General features: G+C 41.9%; 1 protein-coding gene across 2 annotated transcripts; it reads right to left on the minus strand.

Moving 5' to 3' along the window:
* Positions 1 to 443: 443 nt before the first annotated feature.
* Positions 444 to 16,505, minus strand: sin3b (SIN3 transcription regulator family member B). Of its 2 annotated transcripts, none has more exons than XM_037114676.1 (19): positions 15,994 to 16,505; positions 14,755 to 14,861; positions 14,343 to 14,496; positions 11,900 to 12,265; positions 11,334 to 11,489; positions 10,951 to 11,079; positions 10,668 to 10,757; positions 10,373 to 10,491; positions 9,818 to 10,031; positions 9,396 to 9,512; positions 8,976 to 9,214; positions 7,885 to 8,068; positions 6,034 to 6,940; positions 4,337 to 4,506; positions 4,068 to 4,241; positions 3,315 to 3,407; positions 3,105 to 3,199; positions 1,914 to 2,112; positions 444 to 1,783 (listed from the first exon to the last, which is right to left on the minus strand). In XM_037114676.1, exons 1-19 carry the CDS (start codon positions 16,102 to 16,104, stop codon positions 1,547 to 1,549), a joined length of 3,861 nt encoding a protein of 1,286 aa, XP_036970571.1. In that variant the 5' UTR covers positions 16,105 to 16,505; the 3' UTR covers positions 444 to 1,546. The 2 variants fall into 2 exon arrangements, with proteins under 2 accessions (XP_036970571.1, XP_036970572.1); XM_037114677.1 differs by lacking the exon at positions 15,994 to 16,505 and adding an exon at positions 15,454 to 15,477.
* Positions 16,506 to 16,739: the final 234 nt, after the last annotated feature.

Genomic DNA, 16,739 nt, shown 5'->3' on the forward strand with positions numbered 1-16,739 from the left:
CAATTAATAGATTTGTTTCATTCTGATCAACTAGATGATGATAATGCAACCACTTCATTAAAGCAACATTATGTAGAAACTGGTATTTTGTGTGATTTGGTGCCCCCTCCCCCCATGGTTTCTGAGTGCAACACCACTGTCGTAAATACTAATCCAAGGTCTGAAATAATTTGTCAGACGTGATGTAGGTGCCAACTACAGTAAACAGTAAACCTGTATACAATGCTGTGATCCTTCCCTCTCACTGAAGTTACATAGAGCAGAAACAAAAGATGGGGGCGGAGTGGCTGAGACAGAGACACCATTCACCCTATTTTAAGACACTGAACCATCATTATGATTTTGAAGCCGTTATTTTAAGCCAAAACAATGTTTCAATTCAGCAAGTTGTGTCCAGCGAGTCTCCTGTATGTCTCTGAACAAACAACCTGCCAGTCAACATCTAAGAAGGTCACAACTAGGTTGTTTATTTTGTGATAACTGATACAGGATAAATGTTATACATTCTATTTTAACACTGATATTTTGCTTTTATTTTCAATGTCAGTATGCAAAAAAAAGACAATACAAAGTAAACATTTAGTATCATGAATATGATACATAATTTGACTGCTTCATCCATATTAAACCAATTAATTTTAAGGACTCCATGTTGCCCTGGTGATATCTTGTTTAGCTACAACACAAAAAAGGGAAAAAATACAAAAAAACGAAATGCAAACATCAACATCGTTGGCTGACAGCAAACACTGTAAAGAACCACGTGATCTTAAGATGCATCGATCAACTCGAGTAGATGCATATATAAAAATACAGGACCCCTGTTGTATATATGCACATACAGTAATAATGCAATTACTAGAGTTGTAGAGCCTGTATACAAACAGACAAAATGAAGAGCAGGATACACATACATACACACGTTTTTACCATTATCTCTCCATATAAACACGCATAAACCAACCAACCAACAAACAAACAGAAGGCTCTCTGGCTTTAGAAGCTAAAAACTACACTTGACTTAAAAAATAAAGAAAAAGAAACAGACATTCACATTTCTGAAACAAATTCCATGATCTCATAACGTCTCACCTGATCAACCGTCTCTGTCCATCAATCAACTCTTAGTGCCACCGGAGAAGCTAGAATAATGATGATGATGCTCCGTTTGTGCCGTTGTGTCCGACTCGTCCCATCGATTGGGGCCGAGCTCTCTATCATTGATTACATCAGTGTCTGTGTTGGTCCTCGTTTCTCCACGTCGTCACTCGCTGTGCACTTATTCACTGACCCACTGTCCACTGGTGTCAACAGTCTGCACTGTGTTACTGCCAGTTTCCTCATCTATGAGTGGAAGTGAATGAGTGAACATGTCGTGGAGGAATGTGGAGAAGAGGGACTGCAGCTGTTTATGTTTAGTGTATGAATGTCCTGTACGTCCATGCATTAACCTCTGTGTGTGTGTGTGTGTGTGTGTGTCTGTGTGAGTGTGCGTGTCTGTGTGTGTGTGTGTGTGTGTGCGCTGTGTCCATCTCTCTGCAGGCCTCTACGGTGAGGCCGGGGCTTTGCTACCGCTGTAATAAACCTGGTATCTGTTCACTGCTTGCCCTTTCACCTCAGTCGACAGGCAGGTCGTCTTGCAGGGGATCATGTCCTCCTCCTCCTCGCCCATTAGCCACTTCTGCACCGAGCGTTCAGCCGAGGTCGCCACGTGATTGGCCAGCCAGCCCTGGTGCCACTTGTCAAAGCGGTCGTGCTGGCTCACTGCCACTCTATGCTGCGACTGCGGAGAGAGAAGAGGAAGAGTCAAAGCTTCGTCCAAACAGGATTTAACAAGCAGAAATACGAGTAGTGATTATCCCCCCACACACACATCATCACACAGAATCTCCACATCACGTCTTGTGACATACCTTCCTGGCCTTGACCAGCGCTCCTCTGCGGTACATGTAATCCTCAGAGTTCATGACAAACACCATCTTGTGAGTGTTAAGTTTGAATCGACAGTCCAGACTGCCGGCGTTCTCCACTCCCAGCTGGCGGTGCCACTCTCTCCTGCAGCGCATCGCCTCCACCTGCCGCACCTGCCAGCGACGGAAACGACGCAGGTTCCTAGAAGAAGTGACACATTTGTTAGACCTTTTCATGTTGGATTATTTTGAGAACAACTGAATTTGAACTGAAACATTTCCAGGCTCTTAGTCAAATTCCTGAAATGTAACAGGATTTTTCCTGGCTCAAAAGAAGGCAACGGTGAGAACTACGCCTCGACAGAAAAAGAAAACAGGACAACAACTTTAAATATTTCCATGTTCACATCTGCTGTTTCTACCTGTGAGTGGAACTCTGCCTAAATTGATTTTGAATTTTGATACATATTAACACCATTGTACATACAACATCTGGGGCAGATGTTTCTTTGTTTATTTGTAAATGTACAATATGGTCAAGAGCATCTCTGCAGCACTACACAGTTTCATTAAAACACTTTTGTGACACATTACACCTTTAAAAAAATACTTCAATTCTTGCGAGCGATTGGATATTGCACTTAGTCATATTGATTTTGATCCTTTTGCGATTAATAAGAGGTGCATAGGAAGTAAGTATGCACAGCAAGGCATGAACTTCTGCACACTGTCGGCAAAAAAATTCACTAATAATTCCACATTTTAGTCTTATGAAACTTTGCATTTTCATTTAACTTTGTGCAGACAGCTTGCGGGAATCCAATTTTTCTTTTGGTGATGATGGATTGGATGTTTTGAATATTTTGTCCACTGTCAAAAGTATCAACATACTGATAAATAATCAATATTGAACAATTAAAGCAGCTTACTCCAGTACCAGCTGCATATTCTTCGCTCTCCTCTCTTGACACATGCACCGCTGCAGTGCCTTCATTATCCCACTGCCTTCAAAAGTAAATATACTTAGAGGCCGTTTGCTTAACTCACAATAAACAAGCCTTGTTAAATCTATCTTTTAATAAAAACCTGTAGTTTTATTCCCTCACTGGCTAAAAAAACGTATATATACACACAGCTTCAACTTTTTTAAAAAGTCAGATTTATTTTTAAAATAATCATGATAAATTGTTATACCTGGGCAGAAAAACGGGTTTGAAGAAGTAGCCTTCAGCTTGAGAACACAGACTGGACTCTGTTCCTACAAACTGCTCCATGTAGCTCGACAGGCACTGAGGGAGAAGACAGTGATGACATAAATAACATCCAATAAGATTAATAAATCTTTAAAGTGATCATAGTATGTCCGACAACGAACATTTTGGTGGTTTATGAATTTGTGTTTACCTGTACATCTAACGGGTCGTCAGCTTGAGCCTCCTCTGTGTCAAGCAGCTCGATGGTCATTGTCACATGACCCTTGTTTTGGATAAACATCACCTGATAACACAGAAAGCAAAGAAATGTTAAATGTCAGGTCAAACTCTAGCTCGCTAATTCTGTAGCACTGCAGCAACATCCTCCTAAAGAAAACTTGTTCTGAAAGGAAATGATTAACTTTCAGTGCAGCAGGACGCAGCTCTCTGATCATTATCATTAAAAAACACTTCATCATAAATGTTACTGATAAGCTTTGTTTTAATGTTGACAGAATTGTTCATTTTCCTCTGAACTTACTGAACAAGTGTTAAAGGTGCACTGTGTAAACTCAGAATTTGAATACAATATTAATAAGAAAAATTGGTACAAACCAAGAAAAACAAGCTGTTCTCAGAGGGAAAAAAATGTCCCAAGAACACTGTTTGAAGGTAGAATCATATAAACAAAGTAAAACAGTATGAAACTGTGTTGTCCTTTAAATGGTCAGTGTGTTTATCCAGTTGATTCAGTCATGAAAACAAAGGGTTTGTTTATTTAGTGTGTTTAGGCATAACAAAACAGTCAATGAAGATCTTCCTCTTCTGATTAAAATGTCTTCCTCAAAACTACATAGTGAACTTTTAACAGCATATCTCCACTTCAGCGAAGGTGGAGGTTCACAATAGGAAATAGATTCGCAAATATGTAATGCAGTCCCACGTCCAGCAGGACTTTGCTCACCTTGAAGCAGTTCTCCTCAGCCATGACTCTCTCTGCCTTCCACTGGTAGCTGGTCTCCCACGCTGCTCTGACGCACTGAGAGGACAGGTTTCCCCCTGCTGCCCCTCTCTTCCTCTCAGCCAGGTAAACATCAACCACCTGCAGACACACCTCGTCGCTCACAAGGTGCTGCAGCTGAAGTCAGAGACAGTGTTGGTCAGCATGTGACAACGTTCGTGTCGCGCGGGGTCTCTATTGTCTGATATGAGGTGACGTTTGGCTTTTCTTACCTGCCGGATGATGTTGTGGATGACCTTGTCGATGGTGAAGCCGATGTATGCGTGGATGGTGAACATCTCTCTCAGTGTGTCTTCATACTGGGTGGAGTCCAGGTTGCCATCCAGCAGGCTGCGCACCATATCCAGGAAGGCCGGGTAGTACTCCTCTAATTCCACTTCACCTGTGGAAACAAAAGGGTGTCACAACTGTTACAACAAACGCTGGTTGTGGCAGAGAATACATACTTTGCATTTCTTGGCATCACAAGTTTGACGATCTTCTGAAGTAGCTTGGGATCATGGGAGACACTTTTAACAACCGCCGTTGCAGATGAAAATTGATACTCAAAAACCAGGCTCATGGATGAGGTAAAGTATCCAAGTTTTACATTATGCTCAGTCACATTCACCATCTTCCTTCCTCACTCTTTGATTTATCATCTGATGTTTTAGCCTGAAGTTACAGCCACAGGCGTCCAAAGGAAACACACTGTAAAATTAGAATTTCACACAATTCAATAACATGACCCTAACCCTAACCCTGTAACAAAGGTCTGGTCATTTTTAGACACATCTGTGTGGAACGAGTGTCAGAGTGTGTTGTGTCAGGAGGGACGGAACAGGATTTGGACACATCGTCTTTTCCTCCAGGACGAAGAAAATACTAAAGTTCAAACTCAGTTTTGAACTAAAACCAGGTCTTTAACAAAGAGTTGATATCATTAGTTCAAACTGTTGCCTGGTATGCATTTGTGCTCCCCTGCGATCGAGCTGCAAGGTCGATCCATTTCATAGATGATTTCTCTAATTTAAGTAGATATACCAAATATTTGATGGTTCTAAGATTCTCAAAACTGACAGTTTGCTGCTTTCCCTTGGCCTTAAAATATCTGTTGATATATTGATACTGGAAATCTTTTACATCCCAATGTGGGTTACAACACCAGCCCCAGCAATCCATTATTGGCCCTATTTGGTAGGACCAAACATTTAATGACCTTGCCATGTGTTTTGTGATTGCATTTTCCACCATTTTATGATCACCTGATTAATTGAAACATGCAGGGCAGATTAATCAATATTAAGAAGTGTTAGAGCCTGAATCTTACTGCAAGGCTGGAACTAATAGGCTAATCTAAAGTAACTATCCAAAATACAACAAGCTTAAAAATTGCTCTGAATAGCCTTGATGCTGATATTCAGTTTTACTAAACTTTGTAAGATTCCTGCTCAAATAAAACAAAAAGCCAAACAACACTATACTGTGCTTCCCAGTAGATTGAGTCAAATAAAAACCTACTGAACAGTGTGTCTCTTGTTTGGATTCCTGACATTTTAAATCTTCAACATCATGCTGTTTCAAATGCCGGCAAGGAAAACAAAAGAACAACATCAGTCTCTCAACACATCTGTAATACTTTTCAAGCATGCGTTTCCTTTCATTATGTAGCCTGACTCACAGAACACTGAATCGTGGCCTCATTTGGGTGAACTGGCATCAGAACCAGTGTGACTTAAATTAACTTGGTGAATCAGTGCTTATTAATTAAGACTAATTAACTCATCAACACCTCTTGATTATAGCTCCAGGATCTAAAAACAAAACCTCCTACACTGAGATTATTTGTCCATATTGAGTCAGATGTGACAGCTGGCTGTACCAACTTGAATCATAAACACTTGCAGAACTGACCAGTAGCTGAACTTACTTGGCTGTTTGAGGCGGAGCTCCATAGCAAGGTCACATGCTTTTTCTCTCCGTCCCTCTGCCATGAGCAGCCTCTCCCTGCTCTGCTCCGCTCGGTGCTCCAGCAGCTGACGTTCTGCCTGCCGGTAAACCCGCAGCAGCCGTGAACACAGGGTCTGGTGCAGCCGCAGGAAGAAATACCAGTTGTTGTTGACAAAGAAAAGGTTGTAGACGCCATCCAGGTCCTTCTGGTGCTCTGCTTCAGGGTCACGTAGGTCCACCTTCTCCCCAGTTGCACCTGAGCCCGTCTCCATAGGTGTTGATCCAGGGGTGGATGAGGCGGTCCCTCCAGGCTGGCTCATGCTACTGGAGGTGGTTGAGGCCTCTGTGTCTGCAGGTTGGGAGGGGCTGCAGCGCCTCCTCCTGGACTCCCCGTTGAGCTGCTGCTGCTGGGGCTGGGACTGGGCCTGAGACTGTGACTGGGAAGGCTGGGGTTGAGGCTGACTACCTGTAGCTGCTGCTGCTCCTGGTGCATTATTAGAATTACCATTTCCTCCTCCTCCTCCCACTGCTACTACTGCTGCTGCTGCTGCTGCTCCTCCTCCGCCTCCTCCTGCTGCTCCTCTCTCTCCACCCTCCTCAGGCTCAGCCTCCTCATCTGTCCATTCTTCAGTATCACTGAGCTCCCCGCGGCGGGAGAAGAACAGGTCGGGGACAAAGTGCTGGATGATGCGCTTGATGTGGTCCTTGTCGTCTTTGTGGATGGTGGGCTGGCGTTTGACGTGGTAGATGATGAGCGAGGCAGCATCCTCCAGGATCTGTTTGTCCTCATATGTGAACAACATGTGAGGTTCACTGGATGAGGCCGCACCAGAGCCATTACGGCTCTGCTGGCCAACTCCACCCTCTTCTGTGCTCTGCTCCTGACGCTGAGATACACAGAAAAACCTGCATTAATGTAGGCAACAGAGAGACACACTGTGACAAATCACTGAAGTAGTACATCACCGCTGGAATGATGCCCCTTGCAAAAACTTGGCTGCCTATGCAGTAGAAAGCCAAAATGTTTTTAAACTGGTGCTACATGACCAGAGCAAACAGAAAAGGGGCTATGGTCTTGGTTTCTCTCAAAGGATAAAATGCCTTCAACAATCAGAATGCACTGCTTCACACTAGACCAATAAACACTCACTGATGGATGATGTAATGAGAGTTGGGCAGGGCTTGGGGGAAAATGATCAATTCCCTCACAACTACAAAGCTTTCCTGTACCAAAAGCAATACCTAATGTATACTCCAAAACAACATGCAAGGAAATGACCAAACAATGTCAATACAGGTCAAAGTATAATTATGAGCTGTACATAATATTCAAACCTATGATTCCAGCTGATTGTTGTGGTTCAGTGTTGAGAAAAAAGAAAGTTTAAACTTCTGTCATTTCAGGGCAAATGAGCAACTCAATCTGTTGATACAGGCCAGGCGATAAAGGCCCTGGAGTTCAGATTATTTAATCAATGTCATGACTGAACTTTTAAGCTCTAATAACAAAAGCCGAAAACAAGAAAACAAACTTTCTTACATAAATACTAAATGTGATATAAATGACAGTGTTATAAATGTTGGGTGTAAACTCACACAATCAACACACAAAGACCACCGGAATTATGTGATTTCTTGTGAATTTTTTTCAATTTGTTTTGTTCAGTTAGCTCTGGGTTTGAATTCCAAGTTAAAAAGAGGGGTTAAGTGGATTATTAGCACTTTAAAGTATAATACAGTGTTTTATTATGTCCAACCTGCAATATGGCTCTGATACTCAACACATAATTATGAAAGCTCTTGTGTTGGAGGACAGGAAGAATGTTTGCACCTCATCATAGACACTCTCAATCTCATTGAGAAGACTCTTCGACCTCAGGGCCTTCATGTCATTCTGTTTGAAGTTGACTCCTTGGTGGTCAAGGGACTTCAGGTAAGCCTTCTCGTACTGCTCCCTCCATATCTTATTAAATCCCTGTTGGGCCTCTCTCCACTCCTCCTCCTTGGCTTTCAATCTGCAGACAAAACACACCTTAAATGTAGACACTTCCCAAACAAACCACATCTATACATCCATTATGTTAACCTGTCTGTCAGGGACTTTGATTGTGAGGCTATGTGAGGATCTGTGCAAGAGGTGCAACACGTCAGTTTTTCAGAATTCATTCTAAATGTGGAAGCCTGCCAAGTGTAAAACACACATTTCCAAGTGCCTAAGGACAGTACACTGAAACCACAAACACTTTAAAAACACTGTTTTTACTGTTGCTGGAATGGTTCAACTTTGTTGGCAGGACGTGCAAAGATCACTGCCTGTTGATACAAGGACCTTACTGGTACTATCTGCAAATCAACATTTCTGTCATACTGTCACTTATGTTAAACTTAACCTGTCCACCTAATGTAAACTAAAAATGCAGAGTTTCACTAGTATTATAAGGCTGAAGTTCAACACCCCAGCCATTTAAAGCACAACCTAAGCTAAATGTGGAGACCATCAAAACTAAATTACTTTTCCCAGATCTGACAGTGCTGGTTAGTCCCCAGTGGCTGTCTTAAGCAAGATTCATCATTAAGCTGTCAGTGTGTTGTTTATCATTCTGCTCTAGCTTTTCCAACTTTTAATATACAAATACAAAAATGTACCAAAGTGATTTGTTGTTGTTGTTTTTTTTTTATTAAAAACCCTTAAATTTCCTTAGGTGAACCCCAAACTCTCATCCAAATAAGGGTACCTAAGTCTTCCACAAACAAAGAGGAAAAACAATTTCGAAAAGTTGAGAATGATATCTATATACCTAATTAACAGTTATGGTAATGACTGTGCATTTAGATCATAGACATAAGAATCAAGCCACTGTATGTCTTCTGTTAAAAGTTTTTTTCTGTGAATAACATTTGAAATGAAAAGACAGTCCAGACCTCTTGAGCACCACAGGCACAGCGGTAGCCGGACTCCTCTTCAGTCCCTCAATGATCTCAGGGGCTTTGTCACCATAGATACGGTACACAGCCCGCCGTTGGATGACCTCAGAGGTGCCGCCCAGGCAGTCGTCTAATCTGAATCGGTCCTGGTCCTCGGGTGAAAGTCGGGAGAGCTTCTTCTGGACGCTCTCTAGCACCCTGATGGTTGCCAGGTTTGTCTCCAGAACCACATCCAACTAGTTACAGACATAAAGCTCTCATCAGCTACAGTTTAGTGGCAATTGATGTATGTGTTATTATTACCTCTTTATGACAGAAGGGACAGAAAGAGCTGAAAAACACATTGAATAAGTTGTTATGTTTATAAACCTTCAGGCTCTGCAAGAAGTGTAAACAAACTGATAAGGATGTATGTACCTCAAATCTTTCATCCTCGCAACGATGCAGCTGTTCCTCATAAGGAGTCTTCTTCGAGCTGACAAATGTGGAGTCTTCTGACCAAGAGGGGAAGGACACCCAGGTGTCGTTCAATACCTACACACACACAGACACAAAAGTAAAAGTTAGTGATCATCAATTGGGATACGTTTCATTAAGTTTATATCTTTTATCACTATTTAGGCTAGAAAAGAACCAGATGAAAACTGCAAGGATGTAAACAAAGGAAAAATATGCTTTGCAAATATTTCTTGTTAATCCATTTATCACACTCATCAATGATACAAATGGTAACACTGAGTGTAAACATAAAGTTTTGTTTACAAGACAACTCCACTGGGCACCTTTAAGTGGTGTAGTGATCTGGTGACAATACTTTTGATAAATGTAAGTGGGTGTACCTCCTTGCATAGGGCAGTGCGCCCACTGCATTTAGGCTGCTGGTAGGTCTTGGGCAGTGCTCTGTAGCTGGACCCCAGGCGCTTGCAGGAGGCATAATCCACCTCCCGGCCCCCTCCCCCCTCCATGTAGCGATCCGACAGCCCTGACACAGCATGAGAGAGCTCTTTGTCCCCCAGAAATGACTTGAACTGTGTGTACAGTTCAGGAAACTTCCTGTAAGAAGATGGATGGAATCAGGAATGACATAAATCAGGAAGACAACAGCTGAGCAAAAAACAAATGTCACCCATCTGAATAATCCTACTGATAAGAATGTAATGTGGATAAAAGTCTGCATTATAACCCTTACATAATAGTCGTCAATGGTGTTGAAAGCCTTTTTAAATGTCAGCGTTTTAAAACAATTGTTGCCCTTTCCTGCAGTAATACCAAACTGGCTCCTCTACAAGTCCAGACAGTACGTCTACAACCTCCTGTCAGCTCCCTGCAGCTACTGGATCCATGTCTCTGATTTCACACATTTATTCTGTTCAATTATCTTTCCATCCACTCACCCCAGGAAAGGAGTGACAAGCTGTAGCAGCTCCGCTCCCGAAACTACTTCCTGGTTAAACAAGGCGATGCACCGCAGGAAGTTCTCGTACACTTCCTGACTTTTAAACAGGCGACGAACCTGAATGACGTGAGGGTTGACAGGGAAATCCAACCAATGATGTTATCAAATAGAGATTAAAAATACAAAGTAAAAAGACGGCAATAGAGATAAGAGGGTAAGAAGAAAGCAAGTGAGCCAAATAAACAGTATGAAGAAAGGCAGAAGGAAATCCAACATGGAAAATGATTCCTCACCTTATCAAAGAAGGAGAATTCTCTTAAGACTCCATGTTTGCCAACTGAAGCAAAGGACTGATCTTTGGTACAGGAATACTTCATTTTTTTCTATAAAAAGGAAAAAAAAAAAGAAATCAATACTTGATATGTGCGTTTTTAAAAAAAGTCATTAGCGTTATTGCAGTTGGAGCTTTTGAATTGTTGCTTTAAGAGCGATGCAAAGAGTTGTTTTAGAGATCAAGGACATGCATACATGTATTGGCGCATTGCCTGAGGCAGTTATTCTAAATAGAGAAATTACCTTGAGCAGTGGGGACATGTGCTGCAGTAGGATGGGCCTGGGCCTCTTTTTATTCTGTTTGGTTATCGTGTCATCTTCCTCCGGCCTTTTCAGCGTCTCTTTCCCCCCTGTCAGTGAGCTCCCTGTGAACTACAGGCGAGAAGGCACATGGGAAAGGTGTCAGAGTAACAGGAAGGAGTGAAACATGTCAATTACAATTTCCAAAAGTCACAGTTGACATATCAAAAAAGCTTGTTTTGTGTTTCAAACAGTCCAAAAGACTGACTGGACATAAAAAAAATGTGTGTGCAGAGATAGGCCCCTAGCTGTGACAAACTTGAAGATTGTTAATGTTTTTTGAAAGTGCAGCACTATTTGCCTCTCTCTGCTCCATCTTTACTGACCAATGATCTCTTGGCATCAGGTAAGAATTGTCCAAACTCAGCCAGCAGGTCTTCTTGCCCCTTGAAAAGGCTGGCAACTTTAGAGAACACCTCATCTTCTGTCATCCCACTGCTGCCTCGGCTGCCTCGACTCTCCTTCACCTCCAGCTGCTCCTTCTGAGGGTCGATAGGCGGGAAATGGTGATCAGAGGTGAGGCATCAAACTTAATTTTTAAAAAGTAGAGCCAAGTTAAAATTGCTTGGCCTTGGTCAACATCATCTTGATGAAGGAGACACAAACCCCACCACTTTCCTTCAAGGAAGAAAACTGCTGTGGAAATATGATACTAGATATTAACTTTCATTCATTTGTTTAGTTTAAAATAAAATAAAGCAGTTTACCAAGGACTCAGATTCTGGGCAGAATACTAATGCTGTGAGACCTTGGTTTTGCTTATTCTAGAAGTCAAAATCTTAAAGGCAGAACAGAAGCGATGCAGGTAAACTCTGTTTACGAAAAATCCTATATTTCTTATATTATGCAACTAAAAAGCAACTTAAATCACCACGTTTTATCTCCTCAGTACCTGATACGTGTGGAGAATCTCTAGGAAGGCTCTGTAAATCTCTGGGTGGTCCAGGAAACGGTTTTTGATCTTGTTTACGTAGCTGATGGCACTGTCAAACTCTACTGGGCTCGTCTCTGAGGCAGGTGGGGATACAGAGGATGTGGTCGCCTGATTCTGGCTCTCTCTGCTCGTCAGGGGAAGAGACAGCCTGCTTGGAGGCTCTAGAGGTCCTGCTGGGGTTGAGGAAGATGGGGGCTCTGATGAAGCCGCCTTGACTTCAGTGGTCTGGGCAGGTCCAGCTTCAATATTGGCGGCAGAGGCACTACCTGAGGTCGTGGTCACTGCAGAGGTGGTGAGACTCTTCCCCTGCGTCCCTGGGGACACCTGGACAGATTATAGACAGAAGGAGAAGTTCAGCTGGATGGTTGGCTGTGAATTAATTCAAGTAATTGAGCCCAGATGGTAGTAGCAGAAATCTGGTTGTAAGCAATGTTAATGCTGAGCAAAATTAACCCTACTCGTCTCTGAGCACGTGTCTGAAACCACTCCCTTGTTCAGTCATTCTCGACTCCATAATTAGCACTAAATTGTGATTTCTTATTCTCCTACATCGTTATTTTTTGCATCTATTCAAAGTCTTAAAAATGGAACATGGTGGAAATGAAGCAAATCTACAACAAAGATATCTTATTAACGGCATGTTCTCATTGTATCATAGGAAATCAGCACAAAACACTGTATTTTAAATCAACCCCACTCTTTTCTTTCTGTTGGGATTTTTTTCAGGGCACCATAAGCATACACTTCTCACACAGATAACTCAGATAAGGCTGTGGATCGGGCTGCATTTCTCTTGTCCGTACCCTCCCAAGTCTGAGAGTGGAGTAACCGAGTCTGATCCGAACTTAACGGGTGTTCCCTTTTTTTTTTTAATGTCCCGACTCAATCGGATGTAGTTAAAGTAAGCTGAAAATCTGAAGCATGAGTTTCTGTTACCCGTTCAAGTAGTTCCACATGAATGTTTGCCGGTTGCGAAGAAGCAAGTAGCCTCTGTGTTGTGTTCAAAGTGTTGTCACATAAATAACAAACCCCAGCACTTAATAATTCATTAATTAATCAATAAAGATATCCATCCAGTATGTCATCACGTATTTGAAACTATACTTATTCATCTACACACTTCATTTTCATTACAATAACCTGAAAGCACCATGTGAATTGACGGAACCCAAACATCATCTCGAAATTTTGGCTTGAGATGAAAATCCATGCTCTATATAAAATGGCTGACAGTAATATAGTGCATTATGCAAGTGGTGTTTTTGACAGAGCAAGTTTTTTGCTTAAATGTATCGTTTATAACAAAAAACTTTTTTTTCTCTCACACCATTTGGAAACATCATGCATAAACTGCGTCCAATTTACTTGAGTAATATCAACGTAACAATGTTAAATCCAAGATGATTTTTGTATTAAATTAATTAGCAGGTACGGTTTCCCCACTTCTAAAACATACATCTGAAACATATTAAGCAATATACCATAAAATGGATGTCAACCACTTTTAGTGCAAATCTCAAACAACAACTCCCCTGGTCCTCAGGCTGTCCAGTCACTTTCCTTATTCTAGCCCTCCACTTCCAAATCAAGAAAATCTCACAAAGAAAAAACAACATTATTGGCATTTGGTCCTTTCACATAAAAACCAATAAAGGTATTTTCAGAGAGGAATGTCTTTCTGGAGCAAAAGTATATTCCTTTATTTAGTCTGGCATGTTGGTCTGCCAAAGAATGACTGGTGAAGGTTGTTTCAAGAGACTTTTTTACATCTTAAAAGAGCTCCTTAAAGTTCCCTTGACTTAACTGACAAATCTCAACCTGATCTCTGGATCACATTTATTTTCTGCAAGACAATCTTTATTTTGTCTTAAGTGATAGATTGCAATTTCATTATTATACATATAACATACACTCAGTTGACAGATTATGATGTACAACAATCTTAAACTAATGCAGTTTAATACAACTGCAATAATTCCTATCTTTGCGAAGTTGCAATGCTGGAAATATTTCAAATAGATGTGCATGGCACTTTATAGTGCTTTGTAATTTTTGCTTGGTGTTCTTAATAAACTGGCAACTAAATTAATGTGTACACCTCAGCATGGCATGTGTGGGATCTTAAAAAAGGCAAGTCAAAAGTTCCCCCAACGAAAGGAAAGTAAAACTCTCCAGTGATAACCAAGGAAAAAAATCCCCTCATGTCTTGATTAATCTTGTGATTTATATTTGTGAAAACTAACCTAATGTTGAATCAGAGCCCTCAACAGAACTTTGTTTTCTCTTAAAACTTTAAAAATAATTTGGGCCTGAACACAGTATCTGCTCCACCTGCAGAACCTTTTAAATGTTTCAGGTTTTGAGAAGTTATCAACTTCAGTTGTGAGTAGAGCAGTCTCACCTGTGCGGAGAACGGAGATTGGAGGAAAGCCACACCATTCCTGGGGACCTCTATCCGATACCCCGGTGGTAGGAAGGCATTGAAGCCCAAGACTAGGTCTGGGTGTCCGTGGAAGAGTTGCGAAACACGGTTTATCACCCCTGGTGTGTCAATGCTGATCATGACGACAGGCACATACAGACATATTAGTGGAGTGGATGATATATGCAATAAATGAGAACAGAAGGATAATAAAAACTGGGTAATCAGTGAAGGATCTGCAATTTCCTACCAACTGATAAATGGCGTAAAATTTGTGGTTGGGTTTTTTCAACATAATCAAAGTTGACCTACAAGCGCTACTGTATCACAAAAGTCTGCATTAAAAACCATCTCATTAAAAATACATTTCTTAAACTTATAGCACAAATACCTCTGTGACTTGAACTCTTTCATGATGTCGAGAAACTTGTTGTATATGCCAGGATCATTGGCAAAACGGATTTTGACTTGGTCCAGATATGACAAGGCATCTTCAACCTAAGCGCAGAGGGAGAAAAAACACAACAATTATTAATGCTGCACAAACCTGGAGCTATGGAAGAGCCTTGTGACAAAAATCCTGTTGTGCTGTTGATGTAAACCAAGCTCCCCAAAAACTTACTGGACAATGGCTTCTCTATACGTATATACCACATTGCGTTTGATTCACGACTGTATATAATAGTAAGTACTACCACTAACGAATCAAAATATTTGTTTTGCAGAATTTCCTCACATCCTACATGTGGACATTTTGGGACCTCAGCTTATACAAACAGGTGACGTTTGCTCTCTTCATTGTGAACTGAAGTGCTATATCAACAAATGCACTAGTTAGCTGTACGGGCTGTACAAGTAACCGCTAAATAAATAAATAAATGGGCGAATACAAGAAGCACCGAGCAGCTTTTTGTTCACTGGACCTCGGCTGTCTCTATCCACGACATCCGAGCTGGGTTAGGTTAACGATCAAAAAATATGTGTTCACACAAAGCATTGTCACAAACACACTAACGATAGAGGGGTTGTTCAAGCTAGCGTTAGCCAGTCAACTGACGATAATAACTCCACGAACACTTACAACACCTACCCACATACAAATTTATACAATACGTTTAGTCACAGCTGGTCCCTCGCCAACAGTGTCGTGTTGGCAAAAACACCATGATAATATTCAAACAAAGAAACGTTTAATGAAGCTGCTAATCAACTGAAATAGCCGTTCTTGGCTAGCCTGGCTGACGTCCTCCACTTTGTTCAGGGTGGCTGAAAAAACGAACAAGGAGGAACTTCCCACAACCGAGGTTTGAGTTAACGTTTGCTCACAGTAGCTCTTCGTGCCACCGTAAATAAGAAACTACCACTAACTGCGTCCCTCCACTGTCACTGGTAACATTCATCAATGAAACACAGCTTCCACATCTAACCTTAAATGTCAATGTTCGGCTGTTTAGCGACGAATTACTTTTAATAGGCCAGCGAGCTAACTGACGTTAGCCAGCCGATCCTTTCACTACTCTCGACGTTAGGAGAGAAAGAGAAAAGCCTCAAATCCAGTGCAATGATCCGACGAACAAAATGGTTCTGACTCTGAGGGACTTTTCCCTTGTCGTGTCCGTTGTCTTCTTACCTTCAGCTTCTGGAAGTGCTGCTGCTGCACTTGCTTTTGTGTTATAACGAAAGGCTTGTCTTGAATTTGGTTTATTTGCTTCGCCGTGCTGTGCGCCTGAATCTTCGCCATTATCCCCGGCGACAGGAGGCTCGGAGAGCCACTACAACAACTTGAGAGGGAAGCTTCGGTGTTACCTCCAGTTGTTGGCTAGCCGACAAACCTTCCTCTCGGTCGGGAAGCCAGCCTGCCAGCGAGCAACCCTACTTTGCCTAGCTGGACAGTCTCGGCACAGCGCAAAGGGACGGAAAAGCCAGCAGAGTGGAGGCTGATGACAGACGAGCTGCTACTCGCCGCGACTTTGATTAAACATCGCCATCGAAATACACAAGCTCGAGCAAGAAGCGTCGGAAAATAAGCTAAGGGACAATGGTTGCCGTTTATCGTATTTAAAATAACTATCGCCTGTCTCTTTAAATTCGGCGGCAGCGGTCTGTCTTGGCGTCCGGAAGCCAGAGTAGGAGTGAAAATTGAAAAAAAAAGAGGAGTGAAAAATTGTACTGCGCAGCCGCAGCGATGGGAGGAGCTGACTTCACAAGAATCAGATTGCTACACTCCCCCTTCTCTGCTACAAAGGAACAATGTTACTCCATGCAAAACGATAGCTTCGTAGTTCACACTGTACCCACATGTACAGGATCGACGACAGACCGGGCAATGATTGTGACACAGATCAAAACCGGGTTTACCGATAGATATGTGCTCAT

This window comes from Acanthopagrus latus, chromosome 11, assembly GCF_904848185.1.
Source record: "Acanthopagrus latus isolate v.2019 chromosome 11, fAcaLat1.1, whole genome shotgun sequence".
Taxonomy (NCBI): Eukaryota; Metazoa; Chordata; class Actinopteri; order Spariformes; family Sparidae; genus Acanthopagrus; species Acanthopagrus latus.